Genomic DNA, 19,210 nt, shown 5'->3' on the forward strand with positions numbered 1-19,210 from the left:
CATGTCCTCTTGTTTTAATCTTTCGTCCTCTTAACGGAAATAGTCTATACACATCCACTCTGTCTATCCCTTTCATAATCTTAAATATTTCTATCAAATCAATGCAGATCTCCAGCATGCCTTTCCTTCTCAGATGTTGGAGACGAGGTTGTGAATTTATGTTCACATACACATTCCTAAACTTAGCACCATATAGAATGACGTGCAGACAAAAAGGTAAGACCTTTCTGATGAGACGGACATCATCAAGTGGAAGAGTTGATTCTGCTTTTCTCTCCATAGGCATGCTGTAGCTTCATCTGTTTAATTATGGGCTGTAAAGTTTGTTTGGTTACCTGCCAGAAGCTGATGAGGTTGATGACTGACATTCTCAATCCTAGGAAGAAGACATACTATCCTGGAAAGGATGTGGTCTTCTCCACTTTCTACTTTTCTGTGTTCTTGTCGTCAACCTTTTATAATATTGCCTATCTTAATTAGCCTTTTTCCTTATCTATCCAGTTTTTTCCTGATAACTAACATTTCCTAATGGTGTAATGAGTTTACTGAAACTCATTATATCATGTATAGTTCTTGTATAATCTTTCTTTTTATGTATTCTGCATTTCAATTGTATTGAAAAATAAAAATGGTTCAATGATTTATGTTTTTAGAATACAATATTTTAAGGAATGTATCAAGTTTATCCATGAAAGTCGGATTAACGGTGGAGGGTGCATTGTCCATTGGTAGGTGCCATGTCAGTTACATCTCAAACCATCTATGTTTTGTTTCCTTCATTTAATCTTCCATTAAGATGTATTACTTAGCATTTACTCTGTCTCATCTCATTGCTTCCCGTGCGACAGCTTGGCTGGAGTTTCACGCAGCACGACCATGGTGGTGGCTTACCTCATGACGGTGACTGACTATAGCTGGGAGGAGTGTTTATTCGCTGTGAAGTCTGTCCGATCATACGCCAACCCAAACATTAACTTCCAGCAACAGCTCCAAGAGTTTGATGCAACCCTTGCAAAAGAGGTAATCGTTACTCGGGACTAATGAGCCTGCAAAACTATGATGGGAGTCAGATGTCTATGAATTTATGACTTTATATGCCAGTTTAATGTACTGTAACCTTGATGTCCATTGACCATAACATCCAGTGAGTAATTGTTGTTTGAAAAGATGAATAACAATGTTTCATTCATTGTCAAGGAACTGCAGGAGGAAAAAAGGCTGTAATACATTTTGTTTATATTCCACTAACCTTCCAATTGCTTAACCATGGAAATTTTATAAAAATGCAGATATTGAAGATATGAAATAAAAACAGAAAATGTTGGAAACACACAGCAAATTAAGCAGCATCTGTGAAAAGAGAATCTGAGTTAACATTTCAGGTCAAAGCACTGTGGCAGAACTTTGAAAGAGGGATAAAAGAAGGGAATTATAATTTATTTTGACATACACATAGCACGATAACAGGTCCTTGCGGCCTTCAAACCCATTCTGCCCATTTACACCCAATTAACCCACAACCCCTGCTACATTTTGAATGGTGGGAAGAAACTGGAGCCCCCTAGGGAAAACTCATGCAGACTCAGGGAGAATGTACAAAGTCCTTACAGACAGCACGGAATTCAAACCCTGCTCCTGTTCAATGTTGCGTGAACCGCTCTGCTCTCTGTGCCACCCTAAGTTGAAGAAAAGGTGAAGGATGGACAAATAGGGCAAAAGGAATATGTCTGAGAGGGTGAGATAAGGGTTGCCTTGGGGATGAATTGTCGAGTGTTAATAGGGGTGCAATTAGAGAAAAAATATGGAACAGAAGCCTTGAGAAAAGGACAGACAGAGAGCAAGATTTCAGGTAAATGGTGAAATGCAGAAAGTATGTCAAAGATGTGAAATGACCCACCCAGCAGGAAAAAAAAAGAAATGAGCCAAAATTGAGATGAATGAGTTTCAACAAATAAGGCCACACTGAGAGAGAATGTTTACCTGAAGTAATAGAATTTGAAACTGAGTCCAGAAGATTGCAAAGTCATTTTGGACCTCTTATAAGCATGAAGAAGGCTATAGATATATCAGTGTTGGAGTGGAATAGAGAATTAAAAAGGCAGGCAACAGGAAGCGCCAGTTTACCCCTCTGGATGAATTGCAAGAGGTGAGCAATTCAATTACCCACACTGTCTTTGGTTTCTCCAATATAAAGGAGATCCCATTGTGAGCATCAGATGCAGTATGCTAGATGTGAAGAAGTCCAAGTGTATAATTGCTTCACTTGAAGGGACTGGACTTTGGGTTGATGGGAAGGGAAGATCTGGAAATGGCAGGTGTAGTATTCTCCTATGGTGGTGTAGAAAAGTGTAGAAGTGGAGTGGTTGGCAGTTCGTAAGAATGGACCAGAGAGGTGTGGAGAGAATGGTTCCTTTACAATGCTGAAAGGGGAGAGGAGGGAAGGGGAAGATGTGCCCGGGGTTTGAATCTTGCTGAAACTAGCAGAGATCACAAAGGATCCACAGAATGTGGAATGCGGGGGATGGGGGGAAGGTGAAGATTATGGGCAGACTGTTATTTCTATATTGGAGGAGAGTGGGTTAGAGCAGAGATTTGGGCCGTAAATGAGACGAGGCCAAGGCCTCTCTCTTCTTTGGACAAATAGGACAAAGAGAATCTATGAAAGGATGTGCCCATGGCCTCATGTTTTCATAGATGTTCCCCTTCTTTGTATCCCTCTCACCAACTTCTCTACAGCTTCAAACTAACTTGGCTTTCTCTCTTTCCTGGTTCTAAGGAAAGGTCTTTGACCCGAAACGTTAACCGTTTTTCTTTTTCCACAAGCACAGCTGCACGTACTGAGGGTGTTCAGAATTTTCTGTTTTTATATGTTTAGTAATGGAGTTTCTTTCTTTTTAAAATATTTTATTGAGTTTAATGAAAATCCTTTACACAAGGTAAAAATGATAACATCAATCAAATCATATCATACACATATCACATATCAATTGTAATTAGAAACATAGTTATTACATAAGTCATTTTGTTTAGGACATCAAATTCTATAATTATAATAATTAACCATTTAAATCATAACTCATACTATGTCCAAAAATAATATTGAATACAAAAATTATGCAAATAATATACATAAAATTTCCTTATACAAGATGTTTTCAAGCCCAGTTCGAAGTAACTGCATTTTTTTGCGCTGGGTTATAGAAATTCAGAGAAAAAATAACATTGTAGATGTATGAGGGTATTAAGAGATGCAACAAATGCCATCATTCGAGACAGTACAATCAGCAGAGGTGGAATTTTTTTTACACAGTTCTCTGCAAAGTCTCATCTAAGACTCTGAGATGGCTTCCAGACTCCCGATTCCTGAAGATAGCTCTTCTTTTCAACTTTCATTGAGTAGTAATGTGTTAATTAAGCCAAGACGTCAATATTTAGATTCAGTTAAAGGCCACTTCCTGTGGATTATTTAACCTGGAGAAGAGATTGGCACGGGAAACATTAAGGTACTAACATGCATATTTTCTTATGTGTGCTTGGGATTCACGGTACATTCCAGACAGTTTAACTGTGAGTGGGATACTTAAGTGTATGTCTGATGCTTGAGAGAGGGACTCATGGAGGCCATTCACCATGAAAGAGGACTTCGGACCTTTGAGTTAATGCTGGCCTTCAACCACCTATTTACTTATTTTCCACACATCTTCATCAACACCTCTAGATTTCACCACTCATCACACACAAGGGCCAAGTTAAGGTGTCCAAGTAATGTACCAACTTTCTCATCTTTGGGAAGTGGGAGAAAACGTAGTGGGAATACCCTTAGTGGTCAGAAGGAGAAGGAGAAAACCTCATGCAGGCATCAACAAAGCATCAACTCTAATAGCTGCACCTCTCTGCTCCCCTGTGCAGAAAGTGTGGACAGCAGCGACATCCCTGCATGAAATGAAAGTAGCGGCAAGGATGAGCGTGTGCTTTCTAGTCAGGAAGGATCTTTTAGCTACTTGAAGAGGAAAAGAATCTGGCTTTGGAAATGCAGCTATTTGCTTCTGTGTATTGTCCCTTATCTAGAGCATAGAACATAGAGCACTACAGAAAACTACAGTCCCTTCAGCCCTTGATGTTGGGCTATCTATTCCTAAAAAAAAGACGAAGCCCTTCCTACCACTATTATTTTTTTCATCCATGTGCATGTCTAGGAGTCTCTTAAATGCCCCTAATCTTTTAGTCTCCACCACCACCAGTGGCCAGGTATTCTAGACATCCTCAACTCTGTGTAAAAAAAAAAAAAAAAAAAAAAAAAATACCCCTGATGGCTCCCCTAAACTTTCCTCCCTTCACTTTGTACACATGTCCTCTAGTGTTTACTACTCCCACCCTGGGGAAAAAATGCTGGCTGCCTAACTTATTTATGCCTCTCAGAATCTTGGACCCCTCTATTAATTCACCTCTCATCTTTTCTTCGTTCCAAAGAGAAAAGCCCTAGCTCTGCTAACCATACCTTGTAAGACTTATTTTCTAATCCAGGCAACATCCTGGTAAATATCTACACCCTTTCCATTGGATCCAAATCCTTCCTATAATGAGGTGACCAGAACTGACCACAATACTCTAACTGAGGTCTCACCAGAGATTTAAAGATTTTCAACATGAACTCTCGATTCTTGAACTCAATCTCCCAATTTATGAAGCCCAGCATCCCATAGACTTTCATAACAACCCTATCAACCTGTGCGGCCACTTTGAGAGATGGATGTTCTGTGCCTTTGATATTAAATTTAGGTCGAGTTCAACATAATCTGAGCTTCACCTTCTGATGAGAAGAGAGGTCTAGTAGATCCTAGGTGTGTGAGAATTTCAAATGGTGAAAAGCCTCATCAGGGATAGGAAAAATTCAGGCATATAACTTTTGGGTGTAAGCAAGTGAAACCAATCACTGGAAGAGACAGTGAGGTGGGGGGATTGCCGCACAAAGACAGATGAGCAGATGGGGTCTATCCTCTTGAGTTCAGAAGAACAAGAGGTGATCTTTTAGAAACATGAAAACCTCTGACAAGGTGGATAGGAGGTGGTTGTTTGAAGAAGGGCTCAAACTTGAAGCATCGGTTATATATCTTTACATCTTATGGACACTGAGAGACCTGGCGAATTCCTCCAGCATTTTTGTGTTTTTACTGGCTGCTCTGAAAGGCCAGGGTGTCAGGATAACTGGTTGGATATTCAGGAGTGAAGAGAAGAAATTTGGTCATATTAATCATATGGAACCCTCAGAGGTATAGAAGTATATTCAGGACAGAGTTCAGTAGATACTTAGTAATCAAGGGGTTCTGAAGTCAATGGATGAATAAACATAAGGGACCAAATTGCTGCGCGTTTTTAACTGGAATGGAGAATGTTAAGCAGTACATGACAGAGATCTTTAAGAATGATACAAGGGGGCTGTTAGATTTTATTGGATGTATTTACTTGAAACTGTACCTGTCAAAACCTAACCAGTATTTTTTTTTTGCCCCGAGAACCAAAATAAATGTTTTCTTCTAGTTTTGATCTGAGAAATAATAAATCCATTTACCGAGCATAAGCATTCTTTAAGAAAAAAATCAACCGCAGCTTGGATTGTGGAAATCTGCCTCACACCCAGCACAAGGAACACAATGGGGTGCTGAATGTTTACATTGGACTGACAGCTCATTACTAAACCTGAATGCTAAGCTCTTCTGGCTTGTAGAAAGGAGCTGTTCTGTTTTCACAGCATCTAGTTGAGGAGTTAGTTTATTATTAAAATAGAAAGCATCAAATTTGCAGTAAAAAAGAAAAGGTAACCTTCTTGATGTTGAATAGAAAATGATTTGCACAGACCACTCGGCCCATCAAATCCATGTCATCTACAACTCATCTACACGGATTATCCTCTTAAATGTCTTTGAAATATATTAGTTGGATGTAATTCTACCACCTCCTCTGGCAGCATGTTTGAGATATCAAATACTCCTTGTACCCCTAATATCCCCTTTAATTCTCTTACCTCTCACCTTAAATCTAAGCCCTCTTGTTTCTGACACAGCTACCATGAAAAAAAAACATTTTGAATATGCCTCGCATAATCTTACATATTACATATTTTAGTCAGGCCTCCCTGAGCTCCCTTAGCTCCAGAGAAAACATGCCCATCCTATATCAGCTCTCCTATAACCAAAATCCTCCAATGGTAACATCCAGGTGAATCTTCTCTAGTCCAGTTACATCCTTTCTACCATATGGTGAGAAGAATTGTACCCAGTATTTACATGCACTCCCTCATGTCCCAACTTGTATATCCTGTACCCCAGCATACACCCTCTCCACCACCCTCTCTGACTGCATTACCACTGTAATGGAACCATGGTCTTGAACCCTAAGGCCTTTCTGTTCATCAATATCCCCTAGTGTCCTACCATTTACAGTATACTTCGTACCCTCATTTTACTTCCTAAAGTGCATCATTGAATTCTATCATGCCGTAGCCTTTGATAAATCATTTGATAACATACACATACAAAGGTTGCACTATCCACATGGCCAGAGGAGGTAACAGAATCAAATACAACCAACATATTTCAAATACATTTAAGCTCATTCAATAGGCAAGGCATGGGAATGTACAGTCCTAAGGAGGCCAAATGGGATTCATGTCACCTGTAAAATCACTAATCATTCCTCTAACAGTCACATCCAGTTTATTAATATATCACAACCTATGGGTAATTACACCATAGGTTACGCCACTGGCCAAAGTCTACCCTCTATCACCAAGGTAATTTAGGATCCATTTACCAGATTGTCTTGGATGCCATGTGGTTCAACTATTTAGAACAACCTACTCTGCAGGAGTTGGCCAAAAGTTCATGGAGAGGATATCTACCAGCATGCCTTCATTAATCTCTTTGGTTACCTTCTCAAAAAACTCAATTAAAATGAGTCAAACTGCAAGTTGTAATAACCTAGAGGTGGAAGAATGGGAAGGGATGTAAAAGTATCAGTTCCCCACAAATGTTTCATAACTTAGAGTCTTAAGCATGAAAAAATATAGTCAACAAAGATGGGGGTGGAGGGGGCTGGGGGGAGGTGAATCATTCTGATCAAGACTTCTCTACTATACAGAGCCCTACATTTATATTCAGCAGAGAAGGTAGATTTTCAACCTCACTAAACTGGCCAAAGGAAATGGAAACTGGACGGTTTATTTAATAACGGCTGATCCACAAGGCAAGGTGGATAACTCAGTAGGAATGGCATGTTCAGGGATGTATCTGTAATGCTATGGGATAGGTTTCCAATAAGAATGCCAGCTGGTACACAGATGCCCTTTTGCGCATATTTCCTTTTGCCACTCCAGGGTACATGCCAACTTCAAGCTCCCTCATCTAGCCAGATGCTTTTCATCGCACTCGTGTTCCCAATATCCCTAAAACAGTAGGCCCTTTTACACTGGCCTTGAAAGATGGCAATTAACCGCCTTTTTAGCATTTCACATGATGAACAGGGTATGGGGGTCATTTTCATCCTGGTGCAATGTAGGTAGTATCAGAGCCAATGTGTTTCGGATCAGCTCCTGTGTAAAAGGCTTACCCACCTTCCCAGGACAACACTGCTGTAATGCTGCAGGTCCTTTTGTACCAGGATGCTGGGTCCCTATGTAAAAGGTTGCACTGAACCAGCTTTTCTTGGTTCAATGTGAATGCACCGATCTGACCCGACCTGGCTTTAAACCTGAGTCATTGATATGCCAATTTAGTGGGATCTCTGTGTAAAAGGGCAGTTGTCTGCGGCCTGGTGGGAGGCCTATTCACCTTCACACCTGACTCTTGGTTCGAATTTTTTCCGGACCTTGTAGACACCTTCTGATTCGATCTGCTCTTGACCCAGTTGGTTCATTGTGTCCTTTGTTGAAGGAGCAATGATGTTTTATATTATATATGATTTTATTTTATATTCTGTATTATTATAATATGTTTAGGTTTGCTGATTTAAATTTAACTTTATTTACAAAATAGGAGAAGCCAATTAACTTACCAGTCCCATGTATTTTTGGAGGGCGGGTGGAAACTGGAGATCTCGGGAAAACCCACACAGGTCAGGAGGAGAGCAGTTCGCGGAGGATTTAAAATCGGATTGTGTTGTGCTGACCGCTACATTTAATGTGATTTAAATATTCCAAAGCATTATCGTCTAATATTCTACAGAGAAATAGGGGTACTAGGGGCAGTGATCAGTAGTCAAAGGGATAGATGAACAAATTGGGAGAGAGGATGAAAACACCAGTCCCACATCAACAGGATTGAGTTTGTTTCACTTCAGATCTCCAGCACCTGCAACTATTTGCTGATGGGCTTCTATTTTAGTGATGTTTACAGAGGAATAAATAATGTCCAGAACCCTGGAGCCAACAGCCCAAACTTCTTCAAACTAATGCCATGTATCCTTTGATGCCAATCTTGGAAAGCAGTTCTGACAGTGCAGTATTCTGAGAGTCAGCTGAGAGTGTTGTGTTCAATTGCCTGTAACCTTTTGACCAAGGGGTGGAAATGATACCAACTGAACTTATGTTGAATTAAAGCAGGAAATACTCAGCCCACCATGTCTGTGGGGAACAAAACAGTTAACGGAGAGAGAAACAAAGGAGATCAGTATTCCTTACGGCTGCAGAGACAATGGATTAGGAGAGGATCTGGTCAGAGCCACTTGCAAAAAGTTGCCAGACTCTGGTGTCGTGTTAGATTCAATGTTATCGGTATTCTGGCTCTCTTATTTCAGTTAATGCATATTTTGAAGAGAACTCAACATTCAGGTAGGTGTGCACCTAGGTAGCATGGACCCCAGTGTTGTAAGCCTGCTTGGTGTTCAACTATTAGAATCAGGTTTACTGTCATGAGCATGTGGCACAACATTTCTTGCTTTGCGGCAACAGTATTGTACAAAACAAGGTGCACAATTACTGAAAATTACAATTCCGTAAATACAAGTTTTACAAAAAAAATCAAAATAAAAAGAGAAAAGTGAAGTTGTGTCTGTGGTTCGTTGGCCGTTCAGAAATCTGATTGCAGAGGGGGAAGAAGCTGTTTTTGTAACATTGAGGATGTATCTTCAGGCCCCTGTACCTTCTTCCATAGAACATAGACATAGCAGAGCACAGAAACAGGTCCTTCAGCCCTTCTAGTCTGTGCCAAATTATTAGTCTGCCTGGTCTCACTAGACCTCAATAGCTCTCCTATCGATGTACCTGTTCAAATTCTTCTTAAATATTAAAATTGAGCCATCATTCACTACTTCAGCTGGTAGCTGGTTCCACATCTCCCCCAAATGTTTCCCCTAAACTTTCCCCTTTCACCCTTAACCCATGTCCTCCGGTTTTATCCTACCTTCCCTCAGTGGAAAAAAGCCTACATTTACTCTGTCTGTACCCTTCATAATTTGGTATACCTCTATCAAATCTCCCCTCATTCTTCTATGCTCCAGGGAATAAAGTCCTAACCTGTTTAAACTTTCCGTCCAACTCAGTTCCTGAAGTTTGGGCAACATCCTAGTAAATTTTCTCTGCACTCTTTCAATCTTATTTTAGGTGACCAAAACTGCACAAAATACTGCAAATTTAGCCTCACCAATGCCTTATACAACCTCACCATAACATCCCAACACCTATACTCAATACTTTGATTTATGAAAGCTCTCTCTACCTGTGACGCTACTTTCAGGGAATTATATATCTGTATTCCCTGATCCCTCTGTTCCACTACATTCCCTAGTGCCCTATTAGTTACCGTGTAAGTCTTACCTTGATTTGTCCTTCCAAAGAGCAACACTTCACATTTATCTGCATTAAATTACATCTGCTGTTTTGTATCCCATTTTTCCAGCTGGCCCAGATCCCTCTGCAAGTTTTGAAAATGTTCCTTGCTGTCCACTACACCTCTAATCTTTGTGCCATCTGCAAACTTGCTGATCCAATTTATATAGATCTTTTATATGGATGACAAGCAACAAGGGTCCCAGCACTGATCCCTGAGGCACACCACTAGTCACAGGCCTCCAGTCTGAGAGGCAATCATCTACCACTACTCTCTGGCTTCTCCTGTCCAGCCAATGTCAAATCCAGTTTATTACCTCACCATGAGTACCGAGCATCTGAACTGCCCTGACAAACCTCCCATGTGGGACCATGTCAAAGGTCTTTCTGAAGTACATCTAGACAATATCCACAGCCTTTCCTTCATCAATTTTCCTGGTAACCTTCTTGGAAAACTCTACCAGATTGGTTAAACATGACCTTCCACGCACAAAGCCATGTTGAATATCCCTAATCAGTCCTTGGCCATCCAAATCTCTTAGAATACCTTCCAATAATTTACCTACTACTGATGACAGGCTCACCGACCTATGTTGCCATGAGCATTGTCTAGCACCCCAACAGGAGGCAAAAGAGAGGCCCTTCAGAGTCATGGAGTGTTTGTGGATTTGCCTCCAGCGCTCCTGCAGTCTCTGTGCAGCTACACAGACTCCAGATCCAAATCTCCGATATGATATGGAAGCCTTCAGTGCCCAAGGCAACTTCAGGAGCCCTCTTGCCCTCAGGACCCCATCGAATCATGGTTCCAATATTTGGTTCCCATGACCCAGTCTCCAGCAGCCTGCAGGCAGTGTGAGTCCTTCAACCACAAGTTGCTGACAGCTCGCAGCCTGTGGCTTCATTAACTGCTTATCCCCTTGCTCGTTTGCAGCCAAAGTCACCATCCTGTAGAGTCATCGCCTATGTTTCTCCTTCTCAACAGGGCGTGTTTTCCCTGTTTCTGGTGCCCTGAACCGGTCTGCTACCCTTCCCCTTGTGGAATGCTGCCCAGCACAGGCACTGTCATCTTGGTGACTGACCTTGTGGTTACAGGATTGAAAAAAAAACATTTTCTGCTCCTTTGACAGGACATTTAAAACCTGTAAGGAGCCATCAGAATTAGGACTCTGTGTCTCTGCTCCCCTCTCTCCCAAGTCCATACCAGCATAATCCCTGTCATTATAATCACAGCAACGTTAGACTTTCTTGTTTCATTCCTGCATCTCATTTGCTTTTGAGTCCTCGGCTTCTCGTAGACCCTGGAAAAGTACCGTCAATACTTGCATTGTCAAATCATCCAAACTTGGTGGAAGAATATGTGAATGAGTGTCAGTGTTATCTTCTGGGCCAACTCCCCCAGTAGTGAGGACCTAATTACACTTAGTAGAGTACATTGGACAGGCTGTGTGATTTGGACATCTGACTCCAGATTCCCACAATAGACATTTTATTTTGAGATCCCTCAGAGGAAGAGGTTTCTAGATAGAAAGAGAGAAAGATTCAAGGATGTTGTTGAAGAAGTGCACTGACACCTGGAGGCTTCAGCTCAAGACCACTCAAAGTCGAGAAGGAGCACTTGGATGGTAATGAGAACCTCAAAGCTCTCAGAATCTCAACGTAGGCTGCAGAAGGAGTGTAGCCCCTCATGCCCCATCTGTGGGATAGTTTGCCATTCATTCCCACCACAAAACCTGAGCAGTCATCCTTAATCCTGAGGGAGTGCAGAAAATTTGGTGAGATAGAACATGCACATCGTATTAAACAGTACATTGTTTGCACTGAAGGATGGATCTTTATGGTAATGTTGAACAAATTATTGTAGAAGTATTATCAAAACGTTGGAGAAAGCTGTAATGCTGAATTTCTTCCAGAGGAGGATCCCTTAATCCTGTCGGCCAATAAAATGTCATGACCCCTCTTTGACTTCCTAATTTCCCTTTCAAACAGTTTTTTTTATATATTGTAATCTGAGATACAGCACAGTATCAAGTTCTTCCAGCTCACAAGCCCAGGTGTCACCCAAATGCACCCCCCTGTGATTAATGAACCTGCTAACCCACACGTCTCTGGTATGTGGGAGGAAACCGAAATATCCAGAACAAACCCACACAGGCTCAGGGGGAGAATGTCTTTACAGACAGATTTGAACTGAAGTTACTGGCACTTTAATAGTGTTGTGCTTAACCACTATGTCAACCTGATGAGCTTTGCTCATCTTCAGTTCCTAATGCCTGCCATATTTTGATGATATGCTATTCGAGTTATGCAGTGCTTGAATTACTAGTTTGGCCATTCAGAGATGTGAACAAACAAGCCAGACCTTAAACAAATTTAAGTTCTACCATGGCAGCTGTAGAGTTTAAATTTAGTTAAATAATCTCAATTTTTTTTTACCTTGAGCCTTTAAAGACAAAACGACTAGATAGTTAAAAACTACCTGGGCTCATTAATGTCTCTCAAAGTAGATGGCCTTATCTTGGCAGCAAAACAGCAGCCTATCACTGATACGCTTTCAAGACGGAAGTTGATTGTCACCTTGTCAAGACCTGTTTAGGAATGGGCAACAGGATGGTGGTTTCGTCAGTGATGCCACACCCTTGCAAATGCACGAAGGAAAAAGAAATGGATTTGTTATGAAATTACAGGTTACAAAATGATTTGCAGGCAAGCAGCAAGGGGTGGGGGGAATTACAGTGGAAATTCCCGTATAAAATCTCGTAAGTAAACATTTCTGTGCCATTCGTAGACATGCGCTCTAGTATAAATGCATCCTTGTTAAACAGAAAGTCATTCAGAAAGAATGAATGCCTTTTTACTGATAACCTTTCATGACCGTTGGAGTGTTTTCTGATCAATTCTGAAATGTAGCCACAGTGAGGTGAGAAGTGCATAACCAACTTGCACACAGCAAGCTCCCACAAACATCTCTGTCACGGTGCATTAAATCAAAATTACATGTTGGGATAATGGATGCTTCAACATTCTGCAATTAATGTTGGGGATATTGAGGATATTGCCCTGTGTCACCTTTAAAATATATCATGGACTTTTTATGCATTAGCTGTCAACAGAGGGAACAAGCAGTTTGCTAAAAGAACACTACTGATATTGACTTTCAGGTCTCAGATTAATTCTTATAACCTTAATCCAGGAAGTCCAGATATTATGACAGGACTCTGTTCCGGAGAACTGGCTGGTCACATATGTTTGAGTATTTTATTTACAAATTTTAAACCATAACAGTAAATACATTTTGTTTAACGAAAAAACTTCTGAACATTATACAAGTGATATATATTGTTGGGATATGCAGCGATTCAAAGGTTTTGAAATTATTAATTTTTGTGCTGTTGGATCTGAGTATGTCTAACATACAATGAGCAGGCATCTGAATAAACACAAACCTTTCTGCATTCTCTTCTCTACCCTTAACTTTCTATCTTTCCCCTCTACCTGATCTTAATTTTCCTCTCTTAACATTCTCTCCCTCTTTTCCTTACCACCATTCCCATCTCTATCTTCTTTTCCCCCATCTCTGCTATTCCTTTCCCTTTATCTCCCTCTTCCCCACTTTGCCTCTTTTCCTGCTCCTCTTTTCCCCATCCCCTTCTCTTTCCATCCCTCCACACATTCACTTTAATTTCCTCTTCCCTTCCCCTTTTTTCTCTTTCTGTCTCTAACCTATCCCAGTAAGGCCTTCGATAAGGTTCCACATGGGTTGGTTAGGAAGGTTCGGGCGCCAGGTATTAATGTTGAGATAATCAGATGGCTAGAGGGTAGATGCCAGAGAGTCATGGTGGGTAACTGTCTGTCAAGATGGAGGCTGTTGACGAGCGGTGTGCCTTAGGGATCAGTGTTGGTTCTCTTGTTGTTTGTCAGTGACATTAATGATTTGGATGATGGAGTGGTAAATTGGGTTAGTAAATATGTGGATGATACAAAAATAGGGGGAGTTGTGGATAGTGAAGATGGTTTTCAGGGACTGCCTAAGGATTTGGCCTGCTTAGAAGAGTGGGCTGAAAGGTGGCAGATGGAGTTTAATGTAGATAAGTGTGGAGTGCTTCATTTTGAGAAGAATAATCAAAACAGGACATATGGAGTGAAGGGGAGGGCATTGAGGAATGCAGAGGAACAGAGGGATCTTGGAATAATGGTTCATCATTCTTTGAAATGGGATCTCATTTGGGTAGAGTGGTGAAGAAGGCTTTTGGTATGCTGGCCTTAATAAATCAAAGCATAGAATATAGGAGTTGGAAAGTGATGTTGAGTCTATTCAAGGCATTGGTGAGGCCAAATTTGGAACACTGTGTGCAGTTCTGGTCCCCAAATTATAGGAAGGATATCAATAAGATGGAGAGGGTGCAGAGAAGATTTACTAAAATGTTGCCTGGATTGCAATACCTAGAATACGGAGAAAGATCGATTAGACTGGGTCTTTATTCATTGGAGCGTAGAAGGTTGAGGGGGATTTGATAGAGGTATTTAAAATTTTGAGTGGGATTGATAGAATAGTTGTGAATAGGCTCTTCCCCTTGAGGGTAGGTGAGATTAGAACGAGGGGTCATGAGTTAAGGGTTATAGGGAAAAGGTTAGAAGTAACATGAGAGGGAGCTTCTTCACTTAGAGAGTGGTGGCTGAGTGGAATGACCTTCCGGAAGCAAAGTCAATTTTGTCATTTAAGAAAAAGTTGGATAGGTGCATGGATGTGAGGGGTATGGCAGGATGCAGGCAAGTGGTAGTAAAGGAGATCACTTAGATCAGTACGGACTAGAGGGCCAGAGAAGGCCTGTTTCTGTACTGTAATTGTTATATGGGTATTATATGGTTATAAGTTCAACCTCCCCTTCAGCTCTCACTCTCCTAACCTTTGCGCTTTCAACCCTTCCTTCCACTGTCCCCTCTTTTCCCTCTCATCTTTTCTTTTCTTTCTCTTTCTCCTTCATTGTCTGTACCCCTCTTCCCTTTGTCTCTCCTTCCCCCTTTGCACTCCCACTGCCTTTCTCCCAGCCTTCCTTGTCTTTCAGCTGCTCTCCTTCCCATCTCTCTTTAAACCCTTTTGTCTTCCTTACCACTCTTTCTTCTCTGCCCCTCTTTTCTTTCTTTCTCTATCCCACTCTCTCCCAGCTGCATGTGTTTCTAAGTCACATGGAGACTGAGTTCAATGGGAAGGGTGTCCCTGACACATCAGTACTGGATGGGGAGTGCAATAATCTGTTTGATCCCTATGAGATTCCTTAGGATTTGCAACTTGTAGCCCTGAGACTCTTCTTCAAGTAAAACACAAGAAATTAGAGCAAGCTTTGGAACTTGAGTAGTGTAGATTTTGTGTTTAAACCCTTGAATTTTCTGTTTCAGGTGTGATGAGAATGAGATGGTCAATATTCCAGGTCCACATTGATGATCAGGAACAGGAAATCCTGTTTATGGTTGAGAAATAGGTGTTTATTGAGGGGGAAAAACTTCTTTCTTTGTCTGCTTTGTTTCAGTATCAGAGATGGCTTTGGTCAGAATATGGCGAAAATCGATTTAACGACAAGCAGGAGATAGCGAAGATGGTGTCACAGTACCACGAGAAGCAGAAACAACTGCATCCGAGATATGGGGAGGAACAAGGCGCAGACCAGTCAGCAAACATGTACCCTCTCCCTTACAAAGCCTATGGCAGCAGTAGCCAGGACTGGGTGAATAGATAATAGGAGCCAGTGCTTGACTGCCCCACATCATTATAAATCAGCAGGAACCTGCGAATGCAAGAGGATTATTTGTAATCACTGCTGTTCTCTTGTTTATCACTTTGCTACATTGTGAAAGTTGTGCCTTTTCTTCAACTAAGTGCCTAACGGAAGATGAGAATGGTCTTCAGTTGGATTAGGCCAGCTCCTTTATTCAGAACTGATGCTTGCTGTGATATCTTTGGGTTATTTTCAGTTGGCCAAGAGTTTATTTAACAATGGACAGTGCTGTCACTTTTACATGAAAACACTGACCATGTTTTAAAATGCAAATGTTTTATTTGCTATGCAGGTCAGCGGTTGTACTTTATTTCTTTCTTTAGTCTGGCAAACAAACTTTAAAATGAGTAAATAAAATCCAAAATGTGGTGTTGGTAAATTTTCTTAAAAATGCCATGGTGACTGTCTTCTTTTTTTAAATTTAAAAAATTTTTTCTCACTGTGAACCATATCAATCAAAATACGTACAAACATTTCCCTCTTAAATATTGACCGCATATATTTCTTCTCCCGCAACATTAGCATTATAAAGACATAGAGACACAGCACAGTAACAGGGCATTCAGCCCTAAGCCCATTACTGTCAACCACCTATTGCATTAATCTCAGGACAAGAAAATATTCCAGAGGGTTGTTAACTCGGCCTGAGACATCACAGGCACCAGACTTCACCCCGTCAAGGGTATCTACATGAGGCGGTGTTGTAAAAAAAAAAAGCAGCCTCTATCCTCCAAGACCCCTGCCACCCATGCCCTGCCCTCTTCACTCTGGTACCATTGGGAAAAGGTACAGGAGCCTAAAGATGAGCACTCAACGGCACAAGGACATCTTTTTCTTCTCTGCCATCAGATTCCTGAATGATCAATGAATGAAAGACCTTTCGTGCTCAACTATTTTTTTATATAGTAATGTTGTAAGATGGTTCATAACATGAATGTTTGCCCTGTGATGCTGCCACAAATTACTGAATTTCATGACATGTACTTGACAATAAATTCTGATTCGGATTTTGACATGTAGCACAAAACCAATTCACTGGGGTAAAAGACACAGGGAGAACGAGATAAGGACACGAGGCCCTAACTGGCTCCTGTGAGACAGCAGATCAGCCATCTTTCGGAGGATTTTTCAGCTGCCAAGATCATAAGACTATCAAACCATAAGACATCAAAGCAGAAATAGGCTGTTCAGCCCATCTAGTCTTCACAAACATGAGCTGATCCATATTTGTGCTCAGCTCTACTGCCCAGCCTTCTCCACACAAACCTTGATGCCCTGACGAATCAAGAACTTAAGAATCCACCTAATAACCATGCCTCCACAACCTCCTGTGGCAACAAATTCCATAGATTTACCACCCTCTGGCTAAAGAAATTCCTCTGCATCTTGTTCTCAGCGGATGTCCTTCAATCTTCTTGTGCCCTCTTTTACTGGACTCTCCCACCATGGGAAACAACCTATTGATATCTACTCTGTCCATGCCTTTCAACATTCGAAATGTTTCAATCAGATCCCCTTTCATTCTCCTAAATTTCAATGAGTACAGGCCAAGAGCTGTCAAACCTTCCTTATGACAACCCTTTCATTCGCAGAATCATCCTTGTGAACCTGGTCCAACATCAGCACATCCTTTCTTAAATGACATTTCTCACAATCTTTTGGTCAATGTTTTCATCCTCAGCTTGGCACTGCTTATCATACTTGGGTTGTTTCACAGCATTAAAGGTGCTACCTAAATGCAATTTTTTATTGATCTGGGGCTGACTGGAGGCTTAACTTAGAACTCTGCCTCCCAATATCAAGGACCTTAATTGTCAAGAACATTTCCTATTGGTCATTTGCAAATTGGTCCTTTGTATGTATTTACTATCTTTCTTTGGCTTGGCTTCGCGGACGAAGATTTATGGAGGGGTAAAATGTCCACGTCACCTGCAGGCTCGTTTGTGGCTGACAAGTCCGATGCGGGACAGGCAGACACGGTTGCAGGGGAAAATTGGTTGGTTGGGGTTGGGTGTTGGGTTTTTCCTCCTTTGTCTTTTGTCAGTGAGGTGGGCTCTCCGGTCTTCTTCAAAGGAGGTTGCTGCCCGCCGGACTGTGAAGCGCCAAGATGCACGGTTTGAGGCGATATCAGCCCACTGGCGGTGGTCAATGTGGCAGGCACCAAGAGATTTCTTTAGGCTGAGCATTAACAGCCAACACCATGTTATATATATTGTGTTTTAAAAAGTAAAAGTAACAAATTTAACCCACATGAGCAGCACCACCTCATTGCTGGAGAAACTGGATTGAAAGATACAAAATCAATTGAGTGAATTTCTCTCCATCTGGGAGACTGAGGTGGGTATTTTTAATTTAGACATATAGCACGGTAACAGGTCATTTTGGCCCACAAGCCCATGCTGCCGAATTACACCCAATTCACCTACAACCCCTGGTACGTTTCAAACGTTGGGAGGAAACCAGAGCCCCCAGTGAGAATCCATGCAGGCTTGGGGAGGGCATACAAACTCCTTCCAGACATGATGGGATTTGAACCCTGGTTGCGACCACTGGCAGTGTAACAGCTTTGCGCTAACCGCTACGCCAACTGTGCCAAAATGTACATGTAGAAAATGATGACTTGCTTATCTTGAGTAAGGAAGGATTCCTGACTTGAGTGGTCAAAAAGTAGAGGGCTTCTTTGTAAAAGTTTTTTTTGACCAGAGGCAGGGATCTGAAACTGCATGAAAGGATGGGGAAGTCAGAAACCTTTATCCTGTGAAACCACCGTCTGCTGTTCCTTAACAATTGTGATGTACAGGGCTACAAATAAAGTGCTGGAAGGTAAGTATATCTTCCATGGCTCTTTTTCATCAGGCAGGTTATGAAAGACCTGGTTGTATGAATCAACTTTAATTTTGTTGTGTTTAGTTCGAGTTCAAGTTTAGTATTATACAATTGTAAAGTTAATTGCTCAAAATGGTGTTCTTTGGTCCATGCTGTAAAAAGATGCAAACACATGTATAGACCTAGCACACATAGTTACAGGTGATTTATATACAGGACATGTATATAATTATTGTTAAATAATAGTAGATTCTCAGAGGGATTGCATGAGACTCTCACTGCCCATGGGAAGAAACTGTTCCTCAGCCGGGTGGCTCTCTCCAGGGGTAGGTGGAAGGTGGGATCCTTAATGATTGTGAGGCCGCTCCAGACAACAATGTCTGTAGAACACTCTGATGGGTGCGGGGAAATGAGGGAGACCCCAGTGATTCTTTTTTATAATGACAAGGTAGACTTGTGCTGCAAATATTGATTAAAAGGTTATATTATGTACCAATTAAATAGAGGCATGAGGAAATGTATCTTCTTTCTAAACATAAGAAAATTATAAAGTGAATTAGCATTAAAAACGGTCAACCAGTTTACCTACCTCGGCTGCACCATTTCATCGGATGCAAGGATCGACAACGAGATAGACAACAGACTCGCCAAGGCAAATAGTGCCTTTGGAAGACTACACAAAAGAGTCTGGAAAAACAACCAACTGAAAAACCTCACAAAGATTAGCGTATACAGAGCCGTTGTCATACCCACACTCCTGTTCGGCTCCGAATCATGGGTCCTCTACCGACAT

At 41.3% G+C, this 19,210-nt stretch overlaps 1 protein-coding gene across 3 annotated transcripts in view; it reads left to right on the forward strand.

Moving 5' to 3' along the window:
- Positions 1-15,982, forward strand: part of dusp22a (dual specificity phosphatase 22a) — an 81,998-nt gene extending 66,016 nt beyond the window's left edge. For all 3 annotated transcript variants that reach the window (XM_069902132.1, XM_069902131.1, XM_069902133.1), the window contains 3 exons: positions 654-728; positions 849-1,020; positions 15,346-15,982. In XM_069902132.1, coding sequence (XP_069758233.1) covers positions 654-728; positions 849-1,020; positions 15,346-15,552 — 454 coding nt within the window. In that variant the 3' untranslated portion in view covers positions 15,553-15,982. The remainder of the gene's footprint in view (positions 1-653; positions 729-848; positions 1,021-15,345) is intronic.
- The last annotated feature ends 3,228 nt before the right edge of the window (positions 15,983-19,210 follow it).

This window comes from Narcine bancroftii, chromosome 10 (genome assembly GCF_036971445.1).
Source record: "Narcine bancroftii isolate sNarBan1 chromosome 10, sNarBan1.hap1, whole genome shotgun sequence".
NCBI classification, from domain to species: Eukaryota; Metazoa; Chordata; class Chondrichthyes; order Torpediniformes; family Narcinidae; genus Narcine; species Narcine bancroftii.